The sequence below is a fragment of the Salvia splendens genome, chromosome 17, assembly GCF_004379255.2.
Source record: "Salvia splendens isolate huo1 chromosome 17, SspV2, whole genome shotgun sequence".
Lineage (NCBI taxonomy): Eukaryota > Viridiplantae > Streptophyta > Magnoliopsida > Lamiales > Lamiaceae > Salvia > Salvia splendens.
The window spans coordinates 748299-776042 of NC_056048.1; the positions used below are offsets into that span (position 1 = coordinate 748299).

General features: G+C 40.7%; 5 protein-coding genes, 1 non-coding gene and 1 pseudogene across 11 annotated transcripts; 2 read left to right on the top strand and 5 right to left on the bottom strand.

Annotated features, from left to right (window-relative positions):
- The first annotated feature begins 133 nt into the window (after positions 1 to 133).
- Positions 134 to 11583, top strand: LOC121775550 (putative transferase At4g12130, mitochondrial). 6 transcript variants are annotated; one of them, XR_006045146.1, is made up of 6 exons: positions 134 to 903; positions 1639 to 1862; positions 2010 to 2108; positions 2211 to 2369; positions 2434 to 2726; positions 11474 to 11583. XR_006045146.1 is itself a non-coding variant. In XM_042172640.1 (6 exons), exons 1-6 carry the CDS (start codon positions 464 to 466, stop codon positions 2667 to 2669), a joined length of 1059 nt encoding a protein of 352 aa, XP_042028574.1. In that variant the 5' UTR covers positions 134 to 463; the 3' UTR covers positions 2670 to 2858. The 6 variants fall into 6 exon arrangements, 2 of the variants coding, with proteins under 2 accessions (XP_042028574.1, XP_042028573.1); XR_006045147.1 differs by lacking the exon at positions 11474 to 11583 and adding an exon at positions 7455 to 7589; XR_006045145.1 differs by lacking the exon at positions 11474 to 11583 and adding an exon at positions 4739 to 4875.
- Positions 3054 to 5931, bottom strand: LOC121775548 ((+)-bornyl diphosphate synthase, chloroplastic-like). Its single transcript, XM_042172636.1, has 7 exons — positions 5692 to 5931; positions 5314 to 5590; positions 4683 to 5064; positions 4180 to 4398; positions 3900 to 4029; positions 3556 to 3804; positions 3054 to 3384 (listed from the first exon to the last, which is right to left on the bottom strand). Exons 1-7 carry the CDS (start codon positions 5929 to 5931, stop codon positions 3106 to 3108), a joined length of 1776 nt encoding a protein of 591 aa, XP_042028570.1. The 3' UTR covers positions 3054 to 3105.
- Positions 7395 to 8767, bottom strand: LOC121775552 (annotated as a pseudogene).
- Positions 9221 to 12387, bottom strand: LOC121775549 (myosin-2-like). The gene is made up of 7 exons (XM_042172638.1): positions 11496 to 12387; positions 11094 to 11187; positions 10902 to 11000; positions 10727 to 10827; positions 10355 to 10555; positions 9761 to 10185; positions 9221 to 9660 (listed from the first exon to the last, which is right to left on the bottom strand). The coding sequence occupies exons 1-7, from the start codon at positions 11910 to 11912 to the stop codon at positions 9639 to 9641; spliced, it is 1359 nt and encodes a 452-aa protein (XP_042028572.1). The 5' UTR covers positions 11913 to 12387; the 3' UTR covers positions 9221 to 9638.
- A 5276-nt stretch (positions 12388 to 17663) lies between these two features.
- Positions 17664 to 23790, bottom strand: LOC121775505. The gene has a single exon (XM_042172583.1). The coding sequence runs from the start codon at positions 23424 to 23426 to the stop codon at positions 17790 to 17792; it is 5637 nt and encodes a 1878-aa protein (XP_042028517.1). The 5' UTR covers positions 23427 to 23790; the 3' UTR covers positions 17664 to 17789.
- LOC121775634 lies at positions 22768 to 22874 on the top strand. Its single transcript, XR_006045180.1, has one exon. It is a non-coding gene; the product is annotated as a small nucleolar RNA R71 (small nucleolar RNA).
- Positions 23791 to 25716: 1926 nt separating the features above from the next.
- LOC121775506 lies at positions 25717 to 27341 on the bottom strand. Its single transcript, XM_042172584.1, has 2 exons — positions 26613 to 27341; positions 25717 to 26235 (listed from the first exon to the last, which is right to left on the bottom strand). The coding sequence occupies exons 1-2, from the start codon at positions 27211 to 27213 to the stop codon at positions 25886 to 25888; spliced, it is 951 nt and encodes a 316-aa protein (XP_042028518.1). The 5' UTR covers positions 27214 to 27341; the 3' UTR covers positions 25717 to 25885.
- Between the last annotated feature and the right edge of the window lie 403 nt (positions 27342 to 27744).

Here is a 27744-nt window from a genome sequence, read left to right on the forward strand (position 1 = left end):
TATCCGTTTCATGCTATTTGTGCTTATCAGATCTCTCTTTGCTTGCTTCATTTGAGGGGACGATAATGTGTGCAGATTGTGTTTATTGTGTGGGCTTTGTTAGGATGTAATGTGTGTGCTGCAAAATAGGCGAGTCCGATATTGTTGTGTGGTGCTGAGGTTTTGTAAGTTGTTTTTTATTTTTTTAAACTTAACACCAATATACTCTGGTTTACCGGTTTGTTAGGCTTTACCGGTTTCAGTGAAAAATGAAGAAATTAGTCTCGAACGTGATTGACAACTACATGCAACTTAGTTGATAAGACGTTTCTCTATATATTTCAGTAGATACAATCATACAACAAAAATAATACATGAAGTCAATTTCAATTAAGACAATTAGGTAGCTTGACATATTAAAATACTGGTAGTAATTTATAAATTAATTCCTATTTCAAATTTGAATAATTTCAAGTAATTCCAAATGAGACGATTCTATTCATCTATGAAGACACATTTCATCGAACAGGTACAGTACTCCTCCATCACCTCCCCAGCTTACCTCCAAAAAATGCATGGCCTCAACTCCTCTCTCCGCCTCCTTACATCCAAATTCTTCTCCACGCAGCCCAATCTCCATTCCGCCGGTCCCACGGCGTGTCTCTTAAAAACCCGATCCATAATCCGGTTCAGCGGGCCCGAAACCATCAAGTTCCTCCAAGGTCTGCTCACCAACGACGTCCGGAGCTTGGACGATCCGCCAACTGCGGCGGCGCCGGTGTACGCCGCGATGCTGACTCCTCAAGGGAGGTTTCTCTACGATTTTTTCTTGTACGGACCGCCCCGACCCGACCCGGGTGAGCTGGAGCTTTATGCGGATGTGGATGGATCTGTCGTCGACGAGCTCTTGGCTGCCTTGAAAAAGTGAGCGATTTCGTTTTTTTATTTATATTGCCTGACTTGATATTTGTAGAGTTTTGTGTAAATTTACTTGAATTTTTTTGTCTTTGCTCTAAACTCTAAAGATATGTGAAACTGAAATTGGATTATTTTGGATGCCAAATAATGTGCTTATTAGATGGTTATGTTTGAAATTGTGTTGTTGGAGTTCTAATATTAGGAGTGATAATTTAGGATGTGCAGACCCGTTGGGTTGAAATAGTTTGCAGTCTGAAGTGAACGAAAGGGGACTGAACATAAAGTGAACAAAATGGGGGTTGAAAAGTGAACACGAAGCTAAAATTGTTATCTTCGAACGTAACTTTAATTAAAAATCCTAGGTGAAATCGTTCGAGTCTTCTTTTTTTTTTTTAAAAATTGCATATTGGTGGGCAGCCATGGCGTTTTTGGCCGACCCTAAGGGAAAATTAGGCCTTCTTGGCAGTTTGGGGGTAATGTGTAGTTGTAACTGTAATCCTACAATGGAACTTGGGATTGAGCAATGCTATAACGGCATCATACTTATAAAGTGGATGCTAAATAGCTATTTATGATGTGAGGCGAGCCTTTATGGAGATGTGAAATTATTCTAACCTACTCTTTATGATGTGAGGCGAGCCTTTATTTTGAATAAGTAGACCGACTGAATGTTTTAAGCTTCAGCACCTTTGTGATGACATGGTTTACTATTTAATGTTTGCTATGATCTCGATTTAACAGATATCGTTTGAGGTCCAAGGTTGATATTGAGAATGTCGGGGAGGACTTTTCCTGCTGGCAACGGTTTGGTCGAGGCCTTGAACTTGATTCTGTTGGCTGGGGTGGTACAGTTGGTCAGTCAGATGTATCCTCTTCACAAGGAAATAACATTGGTTGGAATTGGCATAACGATCCCCGACTGACTTGTCTAGGATATAGGGGCATCTTTCCGTCTAATGCAACACGTATGCTTCTTGTTTTAGCCCCTTTATCGACCACTAAATTTTCAATTGTTCCGAACTGCAAATTGGCACATTTGTTTCGATTCACTTGTGGCATGTGACTTTATATCCGGTTTGTATTGATCTGGTACATGTATCTTTTTTCTGTAGCGCCTCTAGTCGAGGAGGACAAGGAAACGGATGAACGAAACTTTCTTCTTTGGAGATTAGAGAAGGGAGTTGCAGAAGGCTCTTCTGAGATTCCAAAGGGTGATTTCACACTTCCTTATTTTACGCTGTTTGGGTATTTCTAACTGCTTTTGGGTTTCGGATTTTAAGCTAAAAATAGAAAGTCGACGTCATTTTGTTTAGGTGAGGCAATACCCCTCGAGTACAATCTTGTTGGTCTAAATGCTATAAGCTTTGACAAAGGATGTTATGTTGGCCAAGAACTTGTTGCTCGTACACATCACCGTGGAGTAATCCGAAAACGTTTGATTCCTGTTCGATTCTTGAGTGGTAGCGGAAAAGGTAAGCTTTTTAAAGCGTTTCTTGGTGATTCACCGAGATAATTTCTGCGTTGATTTAATTTCAGAGGTGGAGCAACAAGTATCTCCAGGTTCGGAAGTGATAGGCAATGCTTCTAAAAAGAAAGCCGGGACAGTCATGACTGCCCTTGGGTCTCGTGGTTTGGCACTCGTGCGCTTGGAGGAAGCTTTCAAAGAGGCGGGCGCCTTGACCATCAACGGCCGGGAAGATATCAAAGTCGAGACTATTAGGCCAAAATGGTGGCCGCCGGAGTGGTTTCTTCATCAGCAACAGAAGACGTAGGATTTGTATGCGACTTCGAGCAGGGAACTTTTTTGCAATATGAATCAGAAGCTCAAGGTAAGCATTGCATCCCTTTTTGTTCTACACACGTTGAGTCGTTGATATTGGTAGAGCCGTAGAGTAAATTAAGAATGATATCTCATCCATATAGCTTATACTATATCTCATGGACTAGTTTGCTACTTGAAACCTTGGCTTCGTCACTGTTTTTTGCTCACGATACAATTGTAACCCGATAAAAGTTTGATCCGGAACATGAATAATACACTATCTAGAACTCCAACGAATAATTGTGAGATCATTCTCCAATTCATCAAGTGGTCAATGACGGATCTAGAAAATAGAACTCATGGGGTTGACGTCGGCAGCTTCAGCACCAAAGGCCGAATTTATTAGAGTTTTTTGTGGACCCTGACCCCACCTAGGTCCGCCATTGTTAGTGATATAGCTGAAACAACATGCTTGAAATCCGTTGATGTAATTGAGAGTGGTTGCCATCTCCGTCGAGATACATAAACTGCGCCACTCTTCCGGTATTAGCTATAACCTGAAGCAAATCATCACCCGCTGGATAGTCTGCCATGCACGTGTTTATCTCCTTCCACGCCTCCCTTATCAGAAACCTCACGTGTTCTTCCGCCTCTTCCTCGCTAGCATTTTGTTTCTTCATGTAGCATTGGATTGATTTTGCCACGTCACCTCTCTTCATCTCAAGCTAATTAAATTCATGAAAGATCGATCAGAGAGCGAACGTCTATATATGAAAAGAAACATAATTGGCTTCACTTTTATTATTTGTTTGTCATTCATTCGTTGACGATCAACTGCTTTTGTGTAGCGAACCAAAGATGTATCATCAATTAGAAGTAATAAATGATGTGATTACCTGTGATGTTCCTAGATCATCAGGAAGTCGTACAAGCATCCCGGAAAGGCGAATTACGTTGTCGTATTTGCACAAGTCCTCCATGACTAGCTTCTCTTTGGATGCAGCTAACATAAAATGTAGTTGAGATATCACTGCAGGAACCCCTATTGAAATGATGGAGTTGTTAAGGTATTCTTCCATGCTTGGTGTATATCCTCTCTGGTACCACTTTGCCTCTTGTAAATATGCTTCAACCAAATCCACCCACTGCAGTCAACAACAATCCAGGTGTAAATAATATAATCAGTGATGGATCCAGGAAATGGAATTCGTACGGTCACATTGGAATCGTCTAATTTTACCGGTCTGTGTAGAGATGTGATATCATCTTCTTTAGAAATATCACGTGCTAATTCGGAAACAAAGTTGTGGATTACGGAATAAAACAATTGCAAGTAATCGGGAAGCCGGTTGATTGATTCAATATCCCATCTGAAATATATGCGTAATCTCAATCAATCTAACTTCTTGTTGTTAGAATTGTAGAAATAGTTCGAATAAAAGTTTTCTTCATAATGATAACGTGAGAACTGATTGCACTGAACGTATAAAGTATCAACGATGTGATAATATTGTACAGACCTTCTAATTGCGTCCGTGAACAATTCAAGTTCGTCTAGTGTACCGTAGATATCGTAAACATCATCGAGAGCTGTTATCAGAGTAGTAGCCTTCGCAACCATTTTTCGTTCATACCCACATTGATGAGCTTCGAACACTCCAACTGCCCAAAAGTAGCTTTCCACCACCGTATCCCTCACAAATGGGAGGTTCTCAACTAGGCTTGAATTTTTCCACCACCTAAAGATACATATTTGAAATAAAATGAGTTTTTTTCCCTTTATTTAAGCGCAAAAGAAATACTCCATCCGTCCCGAGTTATGTACTATCTCATTAGAAGTCTCATGTTACTATTTTAGGATGTCTATGTTTCGATAATTGATTCCACTCGCATTTTATTATAAAAATACTATAAAAGTGAGACCTACATTCCACTCAATTATTCAACTCATGACACAGTTAATTAAGACTTGTGCTGAAAGCAAATTGGATTTCTAAAGAGTGACAGAGGGAGTACTAATCACCTTGAGACATCTTTGAGTTCTTCTAATTGTGTTGCTTGAACAATGTTGAAATGTAGTTTGGCAAGCTCAAAGATGGTTGGATTCATGTCGGGTCTCAACGCGTATGCATCCAAGAACCATCTTGCCTCTAGATTTGGTGTTCTCCAATGAAGAGGGATCTCCAATGAGTGGCGAATCCATGACGAAAGATCGTCGTCAGTATCATCATCTTCAAGTTTTTTCTGGAGACATCTAGTAGAAAATTGTCTTGCAAGCTCTAGTGTCTCCTCACCTTTTATCAAAAGGAAAGCTGCTTCGTAAAGTTGCAACATTCCTTTGGTATCTCGAGCAAGGCTTGCCTTGAAATCACTACCATTCTTGTTCTTGAAACAATTAAACATCTCTGCATTTATAAACTATCAGATTTTATGGCTCGTCAAGGGAATCAATAAAATTGACAAATCGAGCTTTGATTTTTTGTAACTTGTTAAATAAATGACATAAATAATGCTAATATGGAAACGAGAAAAGTATTCACGGATGGTTCTCGTATCAATTGTAAATTTGTATAGCATGCCATTTCTCTGGATTTGATATACTTAGAAATAAAAAATGTTAAAAGCATATATATATATATAACAAGTTTTAGCACCTTGGGGAACATGGAAACCATGTTGTCTGAGAATTCTAAATCCAAGAGCTGTGAAATACAAATCCCTTTGATCATCAGCTTCCATATTGTGGAACCATTTGTGCCCATTATATACACAACATAAAATATGCTTAATCTCATTTTGGAAAAAATGAGAGATTCCCAAATATTTCAAGTCATCAATCAACTCTAACCATTGGACATGCTCCATTTTTTTCTTAATCAAAATCTTAACTTGCACAATTAGCTCTGCTTCCCTGTCCAAGTGTCTCTCTTCCTACACAAACACATCTAGAGGTTGTCATCAACTACGCAAGTGAACGACACAAGTTTTAATGTAACATTAGTAAAGTATATAGAAATAAAATATGGTACTACCTTATATGGAGTGTTGAGAGACTGAATGTAGCTGAAATTCCAAAGGGCAGGCCTATAGTTTCCGGAGCGTCGTCGGATTTGATGAGCTTCTGGTTTTGTGGAGCAAGAAGCGCGGAGGCGAGAGGCGGGTGTAGTACAGGGAGGGAGACGCTTCGCCTTGGAAGCTCCCGACACCAAGTTTTGGAGATAATTTGCTGGCTTGCTAATGATTGTTACATGCAAGATGCTAATGGTAGACATTTTTGGCCTCTGTGTTTATTGGTTTTAGTTGGCTTCTCTTCCAAATATATATAAGTAATATAACGGGTTACTAAGAGAGGCTATTTATCCAAATGTATTGGGATCGAGTGACTCGGGTCCACCATAATGTGGCCTTTAAAATTATACTACTACTTTATTTTATTATGAAAAAAGAGGCTATTATTTGCCGTTTAGCTATAAATTGCAAGATCTAGATCAGGAAATTAATAACTATTGCTACATATAGTATTATATGTAAGCAAGATCTAGATCAGGAAATTAAAAACTATTGTTACTAATATTATATTTAAGCAGCCAGTGTATCTTGAGTATTGACAGCTATTATATTACATGAATAATACGCTATCTAAATTCCTAGACAAAAATTATTGGTTGTGACAGCACTCTCTGATTCATTAAGTGATCAATGACGGATCCAGAAAATGGAACTTGTGGGGTCGGACATGACGAAGAAGAAAGGTGGTTGTCGCTGTCAGAAGCAATGGATGTCGGGTTGGGGCGAAGCTAGCTCTAAAACCCGAATTTATTGAGTTTTTTGCTGGACCCCAACCCCACTTAGATCCGTCATTGTTAGTGATATTGCTGAAACAGCATGCTAGCAATCCGTTGATGTAATTGAGAGTGGTTGCCATCTCTGTCGAGATGCATGAACTGCGCCACTCTTCCGGTATTAGCTATAGCCACAACCAAATCATCCCCGACTGGATAGTCCGCCATGCGCGTGTTTATCTCCTTCCGCGCCTCCCTTATTAGAAACCTTACGTGTTCTTCCGCCTCTTCCTCGCTAGCATTTTGTTCCTTCATGTAGCATTGGACTGATTTTGCCTCGTCACCTCTCTTCATCTCAAGCTGAATTCAAGAAAGATCGATCAGAGAACAAAGTTCTATATATGAATTGAAACATAATTGGTTTCGTAATAGGCTATTTCGAAGGAATTTGATGATAATGTTTAGTCGCTAGCACCGAAGGATCTGCTTCCTTTTCCAGAGCCAACACAATTTCCGACAGAATATAGTCCATCCCAGAACAATCTGCGACGGTTGAATAATCCATTGTAACTTGTCTTAGAGACTAGCAATGACAGATCCAAGTGAGGTAAGACAGGGAAACTTCGTTAAATTCAGCCTTTGTAGCTGGTTCCAAGCCCACGGTGTGGGAGTTCCACCCCAACCTCGAAGAGTTGGGGTTCACTTTCGTTATTTTTCTGTCATCCTTTCGTTCGTTGATGATCAACTGTTTTTTTTTTAGCAAACTAAATATATATATTAAAAAAAAATCCTCGAAAGAAATACCCCATCTGCCTATTAGAATTCTATATCTGGTTAATGAGACTCGCGTTCCACTAACTCATTTCACTTAAACTCATAACACACTCAACCATTTCATTAAATCCCGTGTTGAAAGCAAATGAGACTTGTGGTGTGGGCGAAGGGAGTATTAATCACCTTGAGATATGTTTGAGTTCTTCTAATTGTGTTGCTTGAACAATGTTGAAATGTAGTTTGGCGAGCTCAAAGATGATTGGATTCATGTCGGGCCTCACCGCGTATGCATCCAAGAACCATCTTGCCTCGAGATTTGGTGTTCTCCAATGAAGAGGGATCTCCAACGAATGGCGAATCCGTGATGAAAGATCGTCGTCAAGTTCATCATCTTCAAGTTTTTTCTGAAGATATTTAGTGGAAAATTGCCTTGCAAGCTCCAATGTATCTTCACCCTCTATCAAAAGGAAAGCTGCTTCGTAAAGTTGTAACATTCCTTTAGTATCTCGAGCAAGGCTTGCCTTGAAATCACTACCCTTCTCGTTCTTGAAACGATCAAACACCTCTGCAGTTATAAATTGTTAGATTTTACGGATCATTGAAGCACACTTGATACGTTAAGGGGATACCAACCAAATCCTAGTGAGATCTCATCCGTCATCCCAGTTATATATAGGAGAAGTGACTCATTAGATATTTAGAATGATTAGGATGATAACTTTTATTTTGCATCTTCGATGTGAGACAAATCGCATGTGAATATATCAAAATAAACATATATGTAACAAGTTTTATCACCTTGGGAAACATGGAAACCATGCTGTCTGAGAATTCTCAATCCAAGAGCTGTGAAATACAAATCCCTTTGATCATCTGCTTCATTATTGTGAAAACATTTGTGCTCAATATATATAGAGCCTGAAATATGTTTAATCTCATTTTGAAAAAAATAAGACAGTCCCAAATATTTCAAGTCATCAATCAACTCTTAACTGTTGGACATGCTCCTTTGTCTTAAGCAAAATCTTCACTTGCACAATCAGTTCTGCTCTCTCCTGTCCAAGTACTGCCTCTCCTCCTATACAAATACATCTATATTCTATCAGGGATGAAACTGAAGTACTCCCTCCGTCCCAAGTTAGTCATTTCTCTTTATAGCTAAAAATAAAACATCACCTACTTTATCTATTAGCTAAACCTATCTTTATGGCTCCACTAATGTAATAAGACTCTTGACAACAATAACCAACTTAACTCTCAATTAATAATTAAAGATAGATTGGAACGAGATTTGCAGGGAAGGGACGATGAACGATACCTTATACGGATTGTTGAGAGACTGAATGTAACTGAAATCCCAAAGGGAAGGCTTGTAGTTTCCAGAGCGTCGTTGGATTTGATGAGCTTCTGGTTGTGTCGAGCAAGAAGTGTAGAGGTGGGAGGCGGGTGTAGTACGAGAGAAATATTCCTCCTTTGAAGCTCTAATCATCTCCAAATTTTGGAGATATACTGGCTTGCTAAGGATTGCTACATGCATGCTAATGGTAGACATTTTTATGACCAACTAAAATCTTGTGCTTCTTGGTTTTAGTTAGTTTCTCTGTCAAACACTATATAAGTCATCTATGTATAGCAATATGTAGATCAGTACTTTCCCCATATATATATATATATATATATGGAGATGATCAAAATAAAGATTATTTGAGTTAGGGTAGAGATGTGGCATGTTAGGATTATAGGATATGATAAGATAACTAAGTTAATTGATAATTGCATTAGTTTTATAGGGTTTAATACATTTAGATATGAAGTGTAGATATAATAAATTAGTTGTTTGAGTCTTCTCGACAACCATTATTGATGCTCTTTCAAAGAATAAATATAGGGAGTTGTGGTGAGTTTTATTTAGGGGAGTGCATAGATTCCAAAGTGAACAACATAATTTGCCCCTAAACTATAAAAATAACAAAGTTAACCCTTTATAGAATTGAAACCCCAAAAATATAGTATTTCATGTCACACATAATAATTCAAAACAATAACTTTTGAACAATTCAATTAGACAACGCCTTATTTATTACAAACAACGACAACTCTCTATGTACAAACTAGTTCAACAAAAAGAAAATATTCAACCAAAAGACAAAATAAACCATGAGATTAAACTAAGAATTTGAAATAAAAGGAATTCTTACAAACAAAGCAACAACTCATGTTCTTCATGGGAAGTTGCAAAGGAATTCTTCACTGGCCGCCGCTGGGCAATGGCAGCCTATTGCCCAGTGTCGGCTGGGCTCAAGCGGCCCTTAGAGGTCGTCGCTGTCCACATTTGTACTTGGTCGCCCTGCCCGCTCGGTTTCTTGTTCTTCTCCATTAAATTCCTTGAAACATTTTTCCGCTCGATAATAATGCCTTTTTTTTTACTTCAGTTTCAAAGATGCCCTACAAAATCAAGATTGTAAAATTACACAACAAATTTACTCAAATTGTACCAATTACTATAAACATTTAAGCTCTAACTCAACATCCTAAATTGTAGTACCATTTTCGACGAGCTTTGTTACCATCAGCTTCCCCCGGCTTCTGTGATTTCGCGTTCGCATCCTTTGACCGGCTCTTGAAACCCATTTTCCATGCAGATAACCTATTTTTTAGATTATGCAGTTCATCTATGGGACTTAACCAAGGTATATTCAATGACTTCAACTTAATCATTGCCCGGGCTTCGTCACCATACTTATGCCTTTTCTGCTCATTCACGAGAGGAACGGCTAACTCTAAGCCACCCATGTCCCCACATGTAGAAGCTGTAATACTCTTGCAGGGAAATTTGGCGAGGGAACCCGAACTAGAAATTACAGAAGAGGCATCATCGCAATCATAAAACTGAGGCGATTCAGTATCTGATGATTTTTCAGTGTTACTTTTCTCAGAACTGGTACTTTTTCTTGCGGCAACCAAACTCATCTGCAACAATAAGTCCTTGTCTAGTTGTCAACCATTTCTCGAACCAATAATGGTTTCATACATACGGTCGAGTTAAGGCATATTAAGACGCATAGGAAAACCATGAATTTTAGTCAAATTCTGTCTGTCCTGCAACTTAGAAAATCAGTCGTGACAACGAATAACTCACTTGTAACGATGCCTCCTGGTTGCGCCACATCTCCTCTGGCGATTTCATCTTAGATTCGTATCCCAACAACTTCGCCTCATACTGTTCTAGTTGCTCTCTCAAGACAACAATTTCTCTTTCCTTTTTTGCAAGATTCGATTCTGCTATCACTAGGTGCTTTTGCAGTTCGTTCGCAGAGAGTGACGGTCCTGTTCGAACCTCCTACTCAACAAATAAAGGCTTTGAAATTTGGCAGTGGACAACGTAAGTTTTAATACATAATTGGTAAAGTAATAGATATATAGAAAAAAAAAATGAAATCGAAAAAACAGGACTATTTTTTGTGGACGATGATAGTAGTTAAGTCATGGCTTACTAAGTACAATAAAGTACCTGCGTTTGAGAAATCATTGTCTCCGGTGCTTCACTGGTATTCGATTCTTCAAGTTCTCGACATTCGATATATTGTCTCCGTATCACCCATCCACGAATTACTGCACGAGAAAATACTTTCAAACCGAAAAAAGTTCATACGAAGTCACACTCTACTAAAATATTGAAGCTTTACTAGATTGTAGTTGCACAACTGCCTCATCCAGCCTTTGGCTATCAACCTTCTTCTTCAACAATGCAATATACTCTCTTCTCGCTATTTCACCGCGAACATCTGCAGTTATGTATTTTTCACTCTACACGAAAACTGATTTCCATACGTATCGAACACACCCTAAACATGATGATCCAGAAAGAGATGGCTTACATGACTGCAATGTGATACTTCCATCCTTAAGTTGGTGAAAATCCCGACATGCAAGATGACCGCGGAAGCATTTCTGCATCTCAACCGCACCAATCTGCAGCCAACGTCGATAATTATAAGACGAAACATCGCCGGATTTTAAAATACTCCCTCCGTCCACAGCATAATGACTCATTTTGTCATGTCCACAATTTAAAGACCTATATTGTTTTTCCATTTCTGCTAAGTGGACCCACACTACACGCACTCACATGTTATTATAAATCTTCAGTATATATAAAAGTGGGTCACATGTTCCACTATTTTTTTCCACATTAGAAAACAATTCTATGTGTCTATTTTGTGTATGTTCGTGATTGTCTGTGTTTATTTCCTAACAGGAAAAGGGAAACGGACTTATACCTGTTCGATAAAACATTCCGTATCCTGTTGCAGCTCGGACTCGGTAAAGCTCGACCCCTCCTTTTCGTGGCATAGCTCGGAGGCCGGGGGAAGGCTAGCAAGCTTCTCTTCCAACTTGGACTCATCCGAAGCAGCCGCGACGCACGGTAATTCCCCTAGTTTCACTTGTCTAACCGTTTTCGCCGCGGCGCTCTTCCACCTAGATCCTTCCGAGTTCCCACAATGATTCAACGAGCTCAGCTCCATCACGGCTTCGACGATATCCGGCAGCGCCGCGCGCCTGTTGGATGGAAGGCGCGTGCGGGAGGTCGGCCGCGCCGGGAGAGCCGGAGGCAAGTCCTTGGGCTTTTGAGGGTTTCTTCGCCTCAGATTCTCCAGCATTTCCTCCAACGAACCTGGCGCGGCTGACGACGACATTTTTCCCCCTAATTCCGGGAGGTAATTCGCCGAAACTCATCCAATTCGAGTCACGATTCTCTAAACGACGCCGTTTTATTTAGATTTCGAATAACAAAATCAGCTATTTAGAGGAGAAAAAAAGTAGACAACGAATAACCAGAATTTCGACGTTGAAGAAGCGGAAACGGAATCAGAGCTCGTCTTCCCGCCGCGAATGCGTGTTGCAGAAAATCGATTTACGCATCGGAAATCGAGGAGATTGATATTTGCAGCAACGGAAAAATCGAGGAGATTGATATTTGTGGAGATATTGGTTTCTTTTTCGGATGAGATTAGGAGATTTTAGGGGCTTTTTTGGGGAAATTCATGAGGATTCACATCAGGAAACAGAATTGAAACGGTGGAGAGAGATTTTGCGAGGGAAATGAAAGCGGTTAATCTTTGGGACAAAAATCAGTTACTACTATTCTTATTTTAGCGCCAAATATAAAACGGGTGGAATTGGTAAGTAAGGTTGATATTTCGTGCTTTTGTTAGCTAGAGATATTGAGTTCAATATAATATAACCAGCATGTAGGTGCTTATTTTCCACTTTGTGCATTTTAATTGTAGATTTTCTGATATTATGATAGCTTAGTTTTTCATTTTATCATGATGTAGTTGTCTCGTCAGCATATTTTATAACGTTATTTATTTCTTAAATTTTGATGATACAGTGGACTCATGTGTTTTTTCTTCATTTATAATTGATTAATCATCATTATAGCTAGCAACCAAATTATTTCTTGAACATTAACCGGAATAAAAAATATTCTGTTTTCGACTAACTGATAATCATTCTTAATTAATTTGGTTAATCAACTAATTTAATCATAGAGCGCACATCAGCCCAAGCCCATTTAATCATAGAGCACCATCAGCCCAAGCCCATTTATAGCAACCATTGGGAGCCCAATCAACACAAAATAAAAATCCATTTTTCTCAAAAGGCATCTTCTTCTAGGGTTTTCGATTTCTGATTAACAAAAGCAAACCGAATTCAGCCACAGACGACAACAATGGCGAAGAACAGGAACAAGAAGAAGAATAGTTCGACTGCTATGGCCGTCGATTCTTCCACCGCCAACAATTCTGCAGCAGATGAACCTCAAGGTCGCAGCTCTCTCTCTTTCTGTATGTATGTGTTAGTATTAACACCTGAATCGGGGATTGATTCTATTTCTGTTTCTGCAATTCGTAATTTTTCAGCCATGGACGTATCTGAGACCGCCAAAAGAGATTATGTTGGCGGAGGACTTCTCAGGTTAGCTCAGCTTCTGCTTCTAATTCCCCTCTTTCTCTGAATTTTATTCATTGTTATCCTGTTTATTTTATTAATTAGTTTCTAGGTCTGATTGAGGGGATCATTACAATACCAAAAATGATGAATCTTTAATTCCAGTTTCCTTGAGCTAACACCTTTAATCAAGCGCTAAATTATTCAAATTTATGCATATTCTAATAACGTGTAATGATTGAGCTGCTGCACCAACTTTTCTAAGTCTAGTTTGTCACACTACGGCATAAGCGTCTAATTTGGGGGTGATAGGGAAATTATCAGATTAAATCCTAAACTACTTGCATAATCCCAAAAAATGTGAACATTCAATAATATCAATAGAAGACCCGAAGTATTTACATTGAACCAAGAATGTGCTCACTAGCAGTTTTGGTTGACGAGATGGTTGGCTCTGTAGATGTCGTTTCTACAAGATATTAGTTGGATTTGAGTCTGTTGTTTCTAGTTGGGGTGAAAACCACTTGAAGCATGTTTTGAGGCTTATTGATGCTGCTGAAAAGTTCTCAAATGAAGTGAATGATGAAGCCAAGGAACTGCACGTCTCTGTTTTCTCATAAGGTGCTCATGTTGCTCTTTATATTGAGCTAGTGCTCACTTGCTATGCTGGATATCGGAGGAAACAATGGATGCACAGAAATGCGAAGTTTATTTGGAGAGAGAAGTAGAGCATTTGATTTAGGAGAAGCAAGTCTACCTTTTCCGTAATTCAGATCATTTTTGGCGAATCTTTGGTCATACTAGATAGTGGCAGTTTTAATGGATCACTGCCTCCACCTGTTTATGAGATTGCCCCCCACTCATATATGCGACGTAATTTTTGCTCACGTAGAAATAACTATTAGCTTCTGGTCGATAAAAAATGTTTTTGGTACAATCTAAATAGTGAGTGCCTAAGGGTCTTTTATTGACATATTCTAAATTTGGGATATTTTTAGGAGTAGACAAATAGTTTAGGATTATTGGAAATAATTTGATCATTTACCAAAATAAAATGCCTCGTCTACCATCCATTTTTATGGATTGATTGATTTCTTGTTTGATCAACTAACCCACATCAAATACTACTATATGGTTTATTTATACCTATCTATTCTTGACTACTTAATATTTACATTACTTGTACTCACTAACAGCTAAAATTTTCTAATTTTTCACCCTATTGTTATAAGAGAGTAATTTCAAAATAAATCACGAAATTATGTCCATTTTTCTATTTCAACCCTTGGTCTTAGGTTCAAGAAATTGATGCTGAAATTACAAAATGGAGAGTATAAGTTGATGATATATATTCTGCAATTACGCCTTATAGAAAACTCAATTTAGCCATAATTCTTGCAAGTGGCAAAGGACGATTGTATCTTGGTGTTGGGTTGGAAATAATCGTGTTGCTGCCATCAGTTCGAATGTCCCAACATTTGAGTAATCATATTTATCGTGCAGGAAAGTGAAGGCCGAGAGACCCATGAAGAGATCGAAGAATGTTAGTGGTGTGGATAATACTGGTTTGTAAAACAAATCAATTTCGCACGCAAGTTCAATTTAATTACCCAAATATTATCACTAACTGCAAGAATACAGCTTCGTGTGTAGTATTTTAGGTGTCGATCCACAGGGAAGGGAATGATTATTAAAATTCAACGCTAAACAAAGCATAAAAAGGTTCGATTTTTGGTTTTGATGATTAATGACACTAAGTTAACAAACTAACTACGCAAGGATTTTAAACACGAGAAAAACAGGTCACTCCAAGTTGCTCCTTAGACTCGAATCATTCTACACATTTATCACACACAAATTTGGGATTAACTTATCAACCTAATCGCGTGCACTGAACATGTCTACGACGTATAGTTCACAGTCAGCTGAACACTTGTTCCATGAACCAACTTTCAACGACATTTAATTCCTGCAGATGCGCGGGAACGAACGTCGTCTACTATAATCACTTACCTAATCCACTATCAATTTATCCCCTGAACAGTTCTAATTTGATAGCAAACAATTGATTAATCCATCCATGTCTATGTTAAAGAGACAATAAACAAGGATTAGATATCTATCACAAAAGATGCCTCTAAAGTAATAGAATTACGCATTAAACACAATCAATGATATCAAACATGAGTTCAAAAGTGTAGAAGCATTCTAACGAGTCTAATTCACAACTTGGAGCAACAAATGAGCCTAGTCTTGATACATGATAAATTCAATGATTAAAACCGTAGAAGGCATGCTCTTTCGGAGTAGAATTGGATGGCGGAGTCGGATCGTCGGAGTGTCGGGTAGATTTTCCTCCTTCTCTTCTCTTCTTCCTTCTTCTCCGTTCTGTCCCCCCTTCTCTGTAAATTCCTTTCTATTTTTATTTCCCCAGCAAAACTGCCGAGAAAACTGCTGAAATGCAGTTGAACCACCAAACGCCCGACCGGGCGAAATTAGAAGGGATAATCGCCCGACCGGGCGAAAGGCTTCTGGAGGTATCGTGGGGAAACGCCCGACCGGGCATTTTGTGTCGTCAATAATCGCCCGACCGGGCGAACTTTCTGGAATCCTCATGCGTAACGCCCGACCGGGCGAACTTAGAAGGACCAATCGCCCGACCGGGCGATATGCTTCTGCATGGCTTCGCGGGAGACGCCCGACCGGGCGTTTAGTTGAAATCAGAACGCCCGACCGGGCGAACTTTCTGGACTCCGCATGCACAAAATGGAAACGCCCGATCGGGCGTTTAGCAACATCAAAACGCCCGACCGGGCGAACTCTCTGGAATCTCAGCTATGCATTTCCGACGAACTTCCAGCTTCTAACACCCGAAACTACACTCAAAGCACGACTTGGTGAGTTATAATTAACATGAAATCCGGGGTAAAGAATAGGAAATAAGCTTCGCATCAAATACCCCCAAACTTAAGCTCTTGCTCGCCCCGAGCAAGGTACATTTTTTAGCACAAAAACTCAACGCAAGTCTACCCCGCAGAGAAATTTTCATCACAAAGAATCATGTAGGGACGTGAGTGACAAAATCTAAACCCCCAACATTTCCAATCGAGATTTCCCACTCTCAAGAACAATCACTCATCCCCCTAGAACGTCAAGTTAAGGTGCACTTCAAAATAAGTCCAAGCATGCGATCAAACAACTCAAACCATCATCATTGACTCATTAAGCAATACTAACCACATAGACTCACAGATTTCAAATCGAACCTCTTTAACTCTACCAAGTTCTTTACACAACATCCACAAGCATCAACGATAAGGTCCAAGGTCTTATTTCAAGGTTGTAATGGGGCTAGGGACGAGGTAGGATAAGTATGGATAGTGAGCTCAAAGGCTACACATTTGAGTGCCAAAATCTTCCCTCCTACAACATCCTTCCAAAGATCGAACAACACAAAATTACAACCAAACCCACACTCCCCCAAACTTGAGATCTATTCCAGACGAGATTACACAAACAAACATAGAAGCTCTATCTTTATTTCATCAACTTATTTTTTTTTTTTTTTTTTTTTTTTTTTTTTGTAAAGACCTCGACTTTTGTGAATTTGGAGGTCGTCTTTTTCTTTTTCTTGTTTTTTTTTTTTTTTTCTCTTAGAACTTCATTCTTTTCACCTTCTATCAAGTCTAGAAATGTCTACACTTTTGCAATACACCACCCAACACTCAACATTCAACCACCAAGCTCAAACTAGTATTTAGCACCCAAACAGTAGCAAGGTCTTTCGATGAGGCTAAAATTAGGCTTATTTCAGTGGCTAAGTGTTTGGCTAAGTGTTTACACAAATAATAGGAAATTAAGCTCAAAGTGGCTTCTAGGGGATCATGTGTAGGACTAGGCATGTGATCATTTGGCCATGGAGTTCATCCTAGTGCCTTGTCCTCCCATATCGTTAACACAAACGAACGCAAGCACTTCACTCGATAAAACAAATCAATCCAAAATAATTTCCACAAGTCATGCGATTTTCATACTCTCCTCAACTTAAGAAATCGGATGTAATCACAACATGCTTTTTCAAATAGATTCATGCACCCATTCCATTCATCCTAAGCTTCAAAGATGAAGTAAAATCAAGTAAGATTTCCTAACCAGAAAGCCGAAGATAAAGCATGCACCCGTCAACTACATAGATTCAAAACATCTTTATCACGCAAAACACCCAAAAAACATACATCACAAATCAATCATAACCCCCCCAAACTTGAATGCATCATTGTCCTCAATGCATGCAAAGAAGACAAATAAAGTAAAGGGAAAGGAAACTCCCCCAAACTTGGCATGACGTCCATAGTGCATTCGGGTGGGAGGGTGGGTGTAAAAATCCTTTGCAGGTGTGCTTCCTCCTAAGCTCCAATCCTAACTCCCAATTGCTCCTACAAAAAAAACAAAAACTACAAAAAGAACACTCAATTCAAAATAAATGTTGGAGGAAAGAATTGAGCAAACAAAACCTCCAACATATGAAACCAAAAGATAAAAGAAAGATAAAAACTTGGGTTGCCTCCCAATCAGCGCCTTTGTTTATAGTCGTTGGCTCGACCTTCTTCATCTTTGGTCTACACTTTCGGATTCTCTAGTGTGACCACCTCTTCTGTCTCCGTGCCACTTTCAACTCCAACATAGGCCTTCAAGCGTTGGCCATTCACCTTCCAAATGCTACCATTCTTCTGATCCCGAACATCCACAGCACCATAGGGGTATACCTTGTGCACCACATAGGGACCCCACCATCTTGACTTGAGCTTGCCCGGAAACAGTCTAAGCCGAGAGTTGTACAAAAGGACCAGTTGTCCCTCATGGAATTGACGAGGCTTAATGGCTGCATCATGTACCCTCTTAGCACGCTCTTTGTAGAGATCAACGCTCTCATATGCATGAAGCCTAAACTCATCCATCTCATTCATATCGCACATCCTCTTCTCGGCTGCAGCATCATAATCCAAATTAAGCTTTTGCAAAGCCCAAAAAGCTTTATGCTCAAGCTCTACCGGCAAATGGCAAGCCTTCCCAAATACCAATTTGTATGGTGAAGTTCCAATCGGGGTCTTATACGCCGTTCGATAGGCCCACAGAGCATCATCTAGCTTTTGAGCCCAATCCTTCCGAGACGGCCTTACAACTTTCTCAAGCACCCGCTTTATCTCACGATTGGAGACTTCAACTTGACCACTTGTTTGGGGATGATAAGGGGTAGCAACCTTGTGTTGGACACCATACTTTCCTAGGAGGTTTTCAAACAATTTGTTGCAAAAATGAGTTCCTCCATCACTGATAATGGCTCGTGGTGTCCCAAAGCGGTTAAAGATGTGATTCTTGATAAATTTCAACACCACTTTGGCATCATTGGTTGCCGAGGCCACTGCCTCTACCCACTTAGATACGTAGTCGACAGCAACGAGAATGTATTGCTGCCCATTAGACTTGGGAAACGGTCCCATGAAGTCTATTCCCCAAACATCGAAAAGTTCTACCTCGTGAATATTATTCATCGGCATTTCATTTCTCCACGAGATATTGCCGGCTCTTTGGCAACTGTCACATCGTTCTACATAGGCTTTTGCATCCTTGAAGATCGATGGCCAAAAGAATCCGGACTGAAGCACTTTAAAAGCAGTTCGTCGTGCTCCAAAGTGGCCGCCATACAACGAATCATGGCATGCAGACAAAATCTGAAGGTGCTCATGCTCTCCAACGCACCTTCGAATCACTCCATCACTACAAATCCGGAAGAGAAACGGATCTTCCCAAACATATGTGCGAGTGTCACTCAAAAACTTCTTCTTTTGGTTAGATGACAACCCTTCTGGTATAATGCCCGTGACAAGGTAGTTTGCCAAATTGGCAAACCACGGCACATATGTTTCCCGAGCCTCCACTTGCAACACTTGCTCGTCGGGAAATTTCTCATTTATCCTTTTCTTTCTTTCATCTTCCGTCTCTTCCAATCCCTCTAATCTAGACAGATGATCGGCTACCAAATTCTCGGTCCCCTTTTTGTCTTTGATTTCCACATCAAACTCTTGTAGTAAAAGGATCCACCTCACCAACCGAGGCTTTGCATCTTTCTTGTTCATCAAGTACTTGATAGCCGAATGATCCGTAAACACTACCACCTTCGTGCCAAGTAAGTAAGCACGAAACTTCTCAAAAGCATACACTACTGCTAGCATTTCCTTCTCTGTCGTGGTGTAATTCAGTTGAGCTTCGTTGAGTACTTTGCTAGCATAGTAGACAGCGTGTAGAACCTTGTCTCTCCTTTGGCCTAGAACGGCCCCCACAGCATAGTCCGAAGCATCACACATCAGCTCAAACGGCTTTGACCAGTCGGGTGTGATAATAATAGGAGCTTCGACTAGCTTTTTCTTCAGCAATTCAAATGCCTCAAGGCATTTCCCATCAAAGACGAACTTGGCATCCTTTTCAAGCAAGTTGCAAAGTGGCTTTGCAATCTTTGAAAAATCCTTTATAAAACGTCGGTAGAATCCCGCATGTCCAAGGAAACTACGGATGCCCTTCACATTCGTTGGGGGAGGTAACTTTGAGATCACATCAATCTTCGCCTTATCCATCTCCAACCCCAACTCTGACACCTTGTGTCCCAACACTATGCCTTCCTTGACCATGAACTGACACTTTTCCCAATTGAGCACGAGATTTGATTCTTCACATCTTTGTAGGACCCGTCTCAAGTTTTCTAAGCAAAAGTCAAATGAGGATCCAAAGACGGAGAAATCATCCATGAAGATCTCCATGATGTCTTCATTCATATCAGAAAAAATTGCCATCATGCAACGTTGGAATGTAGCCGGTGCATTACACAAACCAAAAGGCATCCGACGGAAGGCATAAGTTCCAATAGGACATGTGAATGTCGTCTTTTCTTGATCTTCCGGGGCAATTGCAATCTGATTGTACCCCGAATATCCATCTAGAAAGCAATAATGGGAATAACCCGCAATCCTATCGAGCAACTGATCCAGAAATGGCAACGGGAAGTGATCTTTTCTCGTCGCCGTATTCAACTTTCTATAATCCATGCAAACTCTCCATGAGTTCACCAATCGAGTTGCCAAAACCTCATTCTTCTCATTGACGGTCACGGTTATTCCCCCTTTCTTTGGTACACATTGTACCGGGCTAACCCACTCACTATCGGAAATGGGATAGATCATCCCATATTTCAGCAATTTCTTCACTTCTTTTTCAACCACTTCCTGCATAAGTGGGTTCAACCTCCTTTGTCTCTCTCTTACCGGCTTAGCTCCATCTTCCATCAAGATTTTATGCATGCATATTGCGGGGCTAATTCCTTTGATGTCGGCAATGGACCAACCTAGAGCTTTCTTGTGTGACTTCAGTAGCTCTATCAACTTCAACTCCTCTTCATCATTCAACATCGCCGATATCACAACCGGTAAAGATTCATCCTCACCAAGGAATGCGTATTTCAGATTTGTCGGGAGTGGCTTCAATTCTAGCTTTGGTGGTACTTCAATTGAGGGCTGCACATCCGCCACGAAAGTATCCACCACACATTCATTCTCTAGACTTGGTTGATCAATTTGAGCATCCTCACTTTCATCAAAATCAAAATCAACTTTAATTATCGAACCAAAGTCTCTTTCCAAGCTCCCCTTATCATAAACGCTTCCTTCTATACTTGCCGAGCAACGCATCTTGTCAAAGATACACTTGTCGAGGACATCAACTCTAAAGCACGCTTTTGCATCACTAGGATGCTTCATCGCTTTCTCCACATTAATGGTCACTTGCTCACCATTAATTCTAAACGTGACCGAGTTGTCCTTTGCTCCTAGCAACACGTCCCCTGTGGCAAGAAACGGTCTGCCAAACAGAATTGGCACCTCTTTGTCCTCGGGCATATCCAATACTATGAAATCAACGGGGATGACGAACTTGTCTACCTTGACCAAGACATCCTCTACTATTCCAGTGGGCTTCACAATGGAATGATCAGCCAGTTGTAGGGCAATGTCGATGGGCTCCATTCTGTTCTCCAGTCCAATGGCACGTGCTGTTTTCAATGCCATCAGTGAGATCCCCGATCCTTGATCCAATAGACATTTGGTGAAAATTGTGTTGCCTATCTCACAAGGAATCACACAACTTCCCGGATCCCTCTTCTTCATGGGCATCATTCCCGAAATCAATTGTGAGCAATTCATGCTCAATGCCACTATTCCCTCGTCTTGAAGTTTCTCCTTGTTTGCCATCATGTCCTTAAAGAACTTGGAGAACTTGGGGAAATTAGTGAAGAGGTCCACCAACGATACATCCACATTCACTTTTCGAATCACGTTCATCATCCACTCGAAGCTTTTCTCCTTTGGAGCTCTCTTCTTCCTCTTCGGTGGATATGGTGGAGGAGGAATGTGATCAGGGAAGTTGAACTTGCTTTTCGGGTCTAATGCCGGACTTGTCATCAGCTGTCCATTTGATCCCATCTCTACTTTCTGCTTTCCCTTCTTTTCTGCCAAAAACTTCTCACTTAACTCGGCTTCTACACCATTTTCCTTGCTGCCGGATGCAGCCTGTTCTTGACCATGTTGGGCACCCTGCACCAACGCGGGACTTCCCTTACATGCCTCGTCCGCCCCTGCGTGCGAGGAATGCAAGCCTAACATCTCATCCGCCCCTGCGTGTGAGATGCCGGAAGTACCTTGGCCGTCCATTGATGGTGTCGAATCCAACTCACGACCACTTCTCAAGACCACTGCCTTACACTGTTCATTGCCTCTCGGATTAGGTACGGTATTGCTCGGGATGGTGTTAGGAATCCTCGTGTGTGATGCCGTGGCAAGCTGCCCTATCTGCGTCTCAAGATTCCTCATTGTCGCATCCATCTGCCCAAACTTTTCCACCGTCCTTTCCTTGAAAATTTCGTTCTCCTTTTGACTCTTAGTCATGAAAGAGAGAATCTGCCCCAACTGATCCTCGACGGTTGGCTTCTTCTCATAACCCGGCGGTTGAGTGTTGTTCCTCCATTGATTTCCCGAGTTGTTGCTAGGACCAGCCTGATTCCATCCCGTTTGTTGAGGTCTCCAATTTTGCTGATTGTTGAATTGGTTGCCTTGATTGAACCCTTGGCGATTGTTGCCAATATAGTTCACATCTTCCACAGGTGGTCCTTGAAGACTTGGGCACTGATCAGTATGATGCCCGCCTTGGCACAATCCACATCTCATCACCGTCACAGCTTGGGGTTGAGGAGTCAGTTGAAGAGATTTAACTGCCTTTGTCATCGACGACATTTGAGTGCTAATGTCCGCCAGTTGAGCCTCAATTGCGGTCACTCTTTCCGCATCCTTGGTAGCACCAAATGTATCTCCCGCTCTATCAGCCCCTCGCCTTGGATTGTGCCAATTCCGTTGATTGTTGGCCAGCCTTTGAAACAAAGCCCTCACCTCATCGTGAGTTAGATCATCTAGGTTCCCATTCGAACCTGCAGTCACCAATCCCGTGCCTTCACTGTTGAGTCCCTTGTAGAATTTCAAAAGGTCATGCCCCGGAGCTAGTCCGTGACTTGGGCATTTCCTTATCAATTCCGTGAATCTCTTCCATGCTTCCGCGAAGGACTCGTCATACTTTTGTCGGAAAGAGGTGATCTCCTCTCTCAACTTCTCAATCTTCATAGGAGAATTGTATTCCAAGAGGAACAACGTCTTCAACTCTTGGAACGTTGCTATGTTGTAGCCCGGGATAGAGTCATACCAAGCTCTTGCTTTCTCCCTCAGAGAGAATGGGAATAAGACCCTCTTGATTAGATTGTGTTCCACATTCGGGGGTCTGTGAGAGTTCGTCAACTCGTAGAAGGCATTGAGGTGGCTCACCGGGTCCTCATCATCCCGTCCATGGAAAAGATTCCCCCCATTCACCAAACTAATATAGTGAGGTGGAATGTTGATGTTGTTGTTCGCATAAGCAAACTCTCCGGGGTACTCAATTCCCGATCTCAGTGTATCGCCAAACCTCACAACAGGTGGTGGTATCTCATTGTTATCTGCCATCTCACTTTCTGATTCTGAATCTCTTTCTGTACTCGGCTCGCTGAACAAGTTGCCTCTGATTGGACTCGGATAGTCCGGGAAGATTTCAGTAGGCGATCCTCTAACTCTTCTTCTTTGATAACAGAGCAACCCAAACGGTGGTGTACCCTGTGATCGCGTGTGCATTCACTTTTTTTATTTTTATTTTTACCTACACAACAGAAAATACACCAAGCACAAGCACAATATAATTCCTATTACCGAAAGCGAGACCTCTCGACAACTTCGGGGTAAGTACTATAAAAAGTGTGTGCTAGAGTGCGAACAAAACTACCTAAAACTAAACTAAGAGTTAGCTAAATATTACCTAAAATAATACACTCCTTCGTCTTCAAGTCCGGACGTGGTAGATGGCTATCACACCGTAGAACACGAACAATGTACCTATAAAACTCAAAAAGTAAAATCAAACAAAATAAAAACAAACAAAAACTATAAGCTAAATAATCGATTGCCTTCCCCGGCAACGGCGCCAAAACTTGGTGTAGATAATACTGGTTTGTAAAACAAATCAATTTCGCACGCAAGTTCAATTTAATTACCCAAATATTATCACTAACTGCAAGAATACAGCTTCGTGTGTAGTATTTTAGGTGTCGATCCACAGGGAAGGGAATGATTATTAAAATTCAACGCTAAACAAAGCATAAAAAGGTTCGATTTTTGGTTTTGATGATTAATGACACTAAGTTAACAAACTAACTACGCAAGGATTTTAAACACGAGAAAAACAGGTCACTCCAAGTTGCTCCTTAGACTCGAATCATTCTACACATTTATCACACACAAATTTGGGATTAACTTATCAACCTAATCGCGTGCACTGAACATGTCTACGACGTATAGTTCACAGTCAGCTGAACACTTGTTCCATGAACCAACTTTCAACGACATTTAATTCCTGCAGATGCGCGGGAACGAACGTCGTCTACTATAATCACTTACCTAATCCACTATCAATTTATCCCCTGAACAGTTCTAATTTGATAGCAAACAATTGATTAATCCATCCATGTCTATGTTAAAGAGACAATAAACAAGGATTAGATATCTATCACAAAAGATGCCTCTAAAGTAATAGAATTACGCATTAAACACAATCAATGATATCAAACATGAGTTCAAAAGTGTAGAAGCATTCTAACGAGTCTAATTCACAACTTGGAGCAACAAATGAGCCTAGTCTTGATACATGATAAATTCAATGATTAAAACCGTAGAAGGCATGCTCTTTCGGAGTAGAATTGGATGGCGGAGTCGGATCGTCGGAGTGTCGGGTAGATTTTCCTCCTTCTCTTCTCTTCTTCCTTCTTCTCCGTTCTGTCCCCCCTTCTCTGTAAATTCCTTTCTATTTTTATTTCCCCAGCAAAACTGCCGAGAAAACTGCTGAAATGCAGTTGAACCACCAAACGCCCGACCGGGCGAAATTAGAAGGGATAATCGCCCGACCGGGCGAAAGGCTTCTGGAGGTATCGTGGGGAAACGCCCGACCGGGCATTTTGTGTCGTCAATAATCGCCCGACCGGGCGAACTTTCTGGAATCCTCATGCGTAACGCCCGACCGGGCGAACTTAGAAGGACCAATCGCCCGACCGGGCGATATGCTTCTGCATGGCTTCGCGGGAGACGCCCGACCGGGCGTTTAGTTGAAATCAGAACGCCCGACCGGGCGAACTTTCTGGACTCCGCATGCACAAAATGGAAACGCCCGATCGGGCGTTTAGCAACATCAAAACGCCCGACCGGGCGAACTCTCTGGAATCTCAGCTATGCATTTCCGACGAACTTCCAGCTTCTAACACCCGAAACTACACTCAAAGCACGACTTGGTGAGTTATAATTAACATGAAATCCGGGGTAAAGAATAGGAAATAAGCTTCGCATCAGTTAGGAAGACGAAGGCACTAGCCAAAGCTCTGTCGAAAAGTGGGAAGTCAGTGGAGAAAATTTCAAGAAGTGAGAGCAAGGTATTGAGGACTAAATCTGCCAAAAATCTCTACCAATAGTGTGAAGTATTAGTATTACTCCACACTATATTATTGTTTATGGTTTATGGTTTTCATGTTTAGTTAGTCATGGCTAATTAATTAGTCACTATATTCAATTTTGCAAAGGTGGAGTGTTACTTTGTGGACAAATTTCCTGATAAGAGTGTAGTTTGCAAATTCATTATTCATTTACTTGCTACTTACATTGCTTAATAGCTGATGAACCCAAAATTGCATCCAAATATAAGCTCTCAAATACATTGATGTCGATATAATTTCTAAAACGCAAATCGATGCTCACCAAGAGTTTATTCAGTTCAATTTTTTTTTGTTTGCTTGTATTATGTTGTTTTTCTTGTGTTTGGATATTTGTTAGAATTTGATAACCATAAAAGTCTGTCTAAATTATCGAAGTTCAACAATTAAACTAAAATAAACCAAATAAACTAAATTTTTTTTATCAGGTTATGTTTGAAACAACAATTTTTATCATAACTATAACCATTACAAACAAACAACAAACGAACAAAAAAATTCAGACAGTCTCTACTAACCGCATATCCCACTCTTTTCTTCCCACTAATAAAAGGATGAATATCAATTAATCATTTCAGTATACTGATTAAGAGACTCCTGCCGCTGCAGCCTCATATCCTCATTGAACTTCTTGATGAACGCCTCGACCCGCCGGTGTAGCTCATCCTGGCTCAGCGACGCCTCCTTCCTCGGCTTGCCCGATCCACCGTTCATGGGGGACCGCTCCTTGAAGGTCTCGGCTTTCCTCATCGTCGGGGGAGGAGTGTTCTCCTGCTGGCGCTCCGTCCATGTCTCCGATTTCTTCAAATGTCTTGAGATCGGGATCGCCCGCCCCTCTGTTATTGTCTTCCATGTGTTCTCCAACGTGTCTTGCTTCTTCGGCTTCGAAACTCCAAGCACTGTTCTCCCACCTAATCACCAATTCATTGTGCCAATCAACACTAAACAAATGAAGTACAAACAAATGACCATATTCATAGTTTTTGTCGTTATGACCTATCTTTATTAAAATCTCCCACTTTATTTGCATTTATTACTACAAAATAAAACCTCCTTTCTTTAATAAGCAAGATATTAAAGACAAATATAAATTCATAATTAATCTCAAGAGTCAAGACAGATTCTCTATGGGGTACAGGTTAACTCCTGCGGACTCACACACACCAGATTAAACCCCAGCCTCACCAACGGTCGAATTTCAAAATAAAAATCATTCCATTAAATTTAATTTAATTTTCCTTTTTCGAATTAAAATAAAATATTAAAAAATAGTAGTAAATCGTATTACCTTCGTTGCTCGCTTTCAAATTTCTCCGGTGACCGAACCTCGCAGAAGCCGGCGGCTTCACGAAATTCGCTCCATCAATAATCTCAGCAGCGCTCCACATCGATTTCGCCACCGGAACGCACTCGTTCTCCTTATTACACATCGCATCCTCGGCGCCGTTGACAATCTCCGGCGTCGAATATTCACTCACGCCTCCAATTCCGCCTGAATCGAGCTCATCAGACTCCAATCCTCTCTCCACGCCTTCGAATTCGTACTCCGCCGCCAGACTCATCGGAAATTTGGTTTCATCGATCTCGATAGGCAGCTGCTGTGCAGTCTGTACGGCGTTCAGATTCAGCAGCTGCGCTATATGCGGATGCTCACGTGCGCCGTCGTCTCTCTCCGATTGGAGCTTAGAGGAGGCGACGATGGTTATGATGATGCAGTTGGTGACGAGGTACAGATACGGCGGCCGCAGCCACGAAACGACGCCGTTGTAGATCCAAGGAGCGTAATCAGCGATATCTGTAGCGCTTAGCAAAATCGCAGCTGATAAAACGCTAGTGGATATCGTAAACACGACTTTTGCGGAGAAGATATTGCTTGTTGTTATAGACATGTTTATTCTTCTGACTTGTATTCACCGGAGAAATGGAAATTCCGGTAACTATTGGTTGTGCGCGTGTGTGAGTGTGTGAGTGTGTGTGTGTGTGTGAGGGAAGAGTGAAATTGGGAAGGGGTTGCTGGTTTATAAAGGTGATGGAAATGGGAATTTGGTATGAATTCAAGGATGAAATTGTAAATTCGGAGAGTGTAGTGTGAGTAAAAGCATAATAAATCTGGCGTGGAGACAAGTGGCATGCACACGTCAGCTGCATCGGACCATCTCTATCGGTTTATAGTTTTCCTAATTATCCATTGGGAAAATTATCTAGTTCTAGATTCTAAATTGTTAGTTTAAAATTTCTAATTGTTTATAATTTGGCATGTGTTAAAATTTTGTTGGACAATAAAAATTTAGAGTTCCACAACTAGGAAATGTGATTTTATTAGTTACATTTTTCTAAAGAGATTTGCTCAAGAACTGATTAAAGTCAATGTAAATAGCAATTTAATTTGTTAAATATTTTCTTAACTCAAAAGAAAAATA

Coding starts and splice junctions, on each gene's coding strand:
- LOC121775550 (XM_042172639.1), top strand. CDS start 464: ATGAGACGATTCTATTCATCTATGAAGACACATTTCATCGAACAGGTA. Junction 1,863..2,009: donor CTTTCCGTCTAATGCAACAC/GTATGCTTCTTG, acceptor TTTTTTCTGTAG/CGCCTCTAGTCGAGGAGGAC. Junction 2,109..2,210: donor CTCTTCTGAGATTCCAAAGG/GTGATTTCACAC, acceptor CATTTTGTTTAG/GTGAGGCAATACCCCTCGAG.
- LOC121775548 (XM_042172636.1), bottom strand. CDS start 5,931: ATGTCTACCATTAGCATCTTGCATGTAACAATCATTAGCAAGCCAGCA. Junction 5,591..5,691: donor CTCTCAACACTCCATATAAG/GTAGTACCATAT, acceptor GTGTTTGTGTAG/GAAGAGAGACACTTGGACAG. Junction 4,030..4,179: donor TTCACGGACGCAATTAGAAG/GTCTGTACAATA, acceptor CATATATTTCAG/ATGGGATATTGAATCAATCA.
- LOC121775549 (XM_042172638.1), bottom strand. CDS start 11,912: ATGTCGTCGTCAGCCGCGCCAGGTTCGTTGGAGGAAATGCTGGAGAAT. Junction 10,556..10,726: donor CAATGATTTCTCAAACGCAG/GTACTTTATTGT, acceptor TTTGTTGAGTAG/GAGGTTCGAACAGGACCGTC. Junction 10,186..10,354: donor ACCAGGAGGCATCGTTACAA/GTGAGTTATTCG, acceptor TTATTGTTGCAG/ATGAGTTTGGTTGCCGCAAG.
- LOC121775505 (XM_042172583.1), bottom strand. CDS start 23,426: ATGCACACGCGATCACAGGGTACACCACCGTTTGGGTTGCTCTGTTAT.
- LOC121775506 (XM_042172584.1), bottom strand. CDS start 27,213: ATGTCTATAACAACAAGCAATATCTTCTCCGCAAAAGTCGTGTTTACG. Junction 26,236..26,612: donor TTTGAAAGCGAGCAACGAAG/GTAATACGATTT, acceptor ATTGGTGATTAG/GTGGGAGAACAGTGCTTGGA.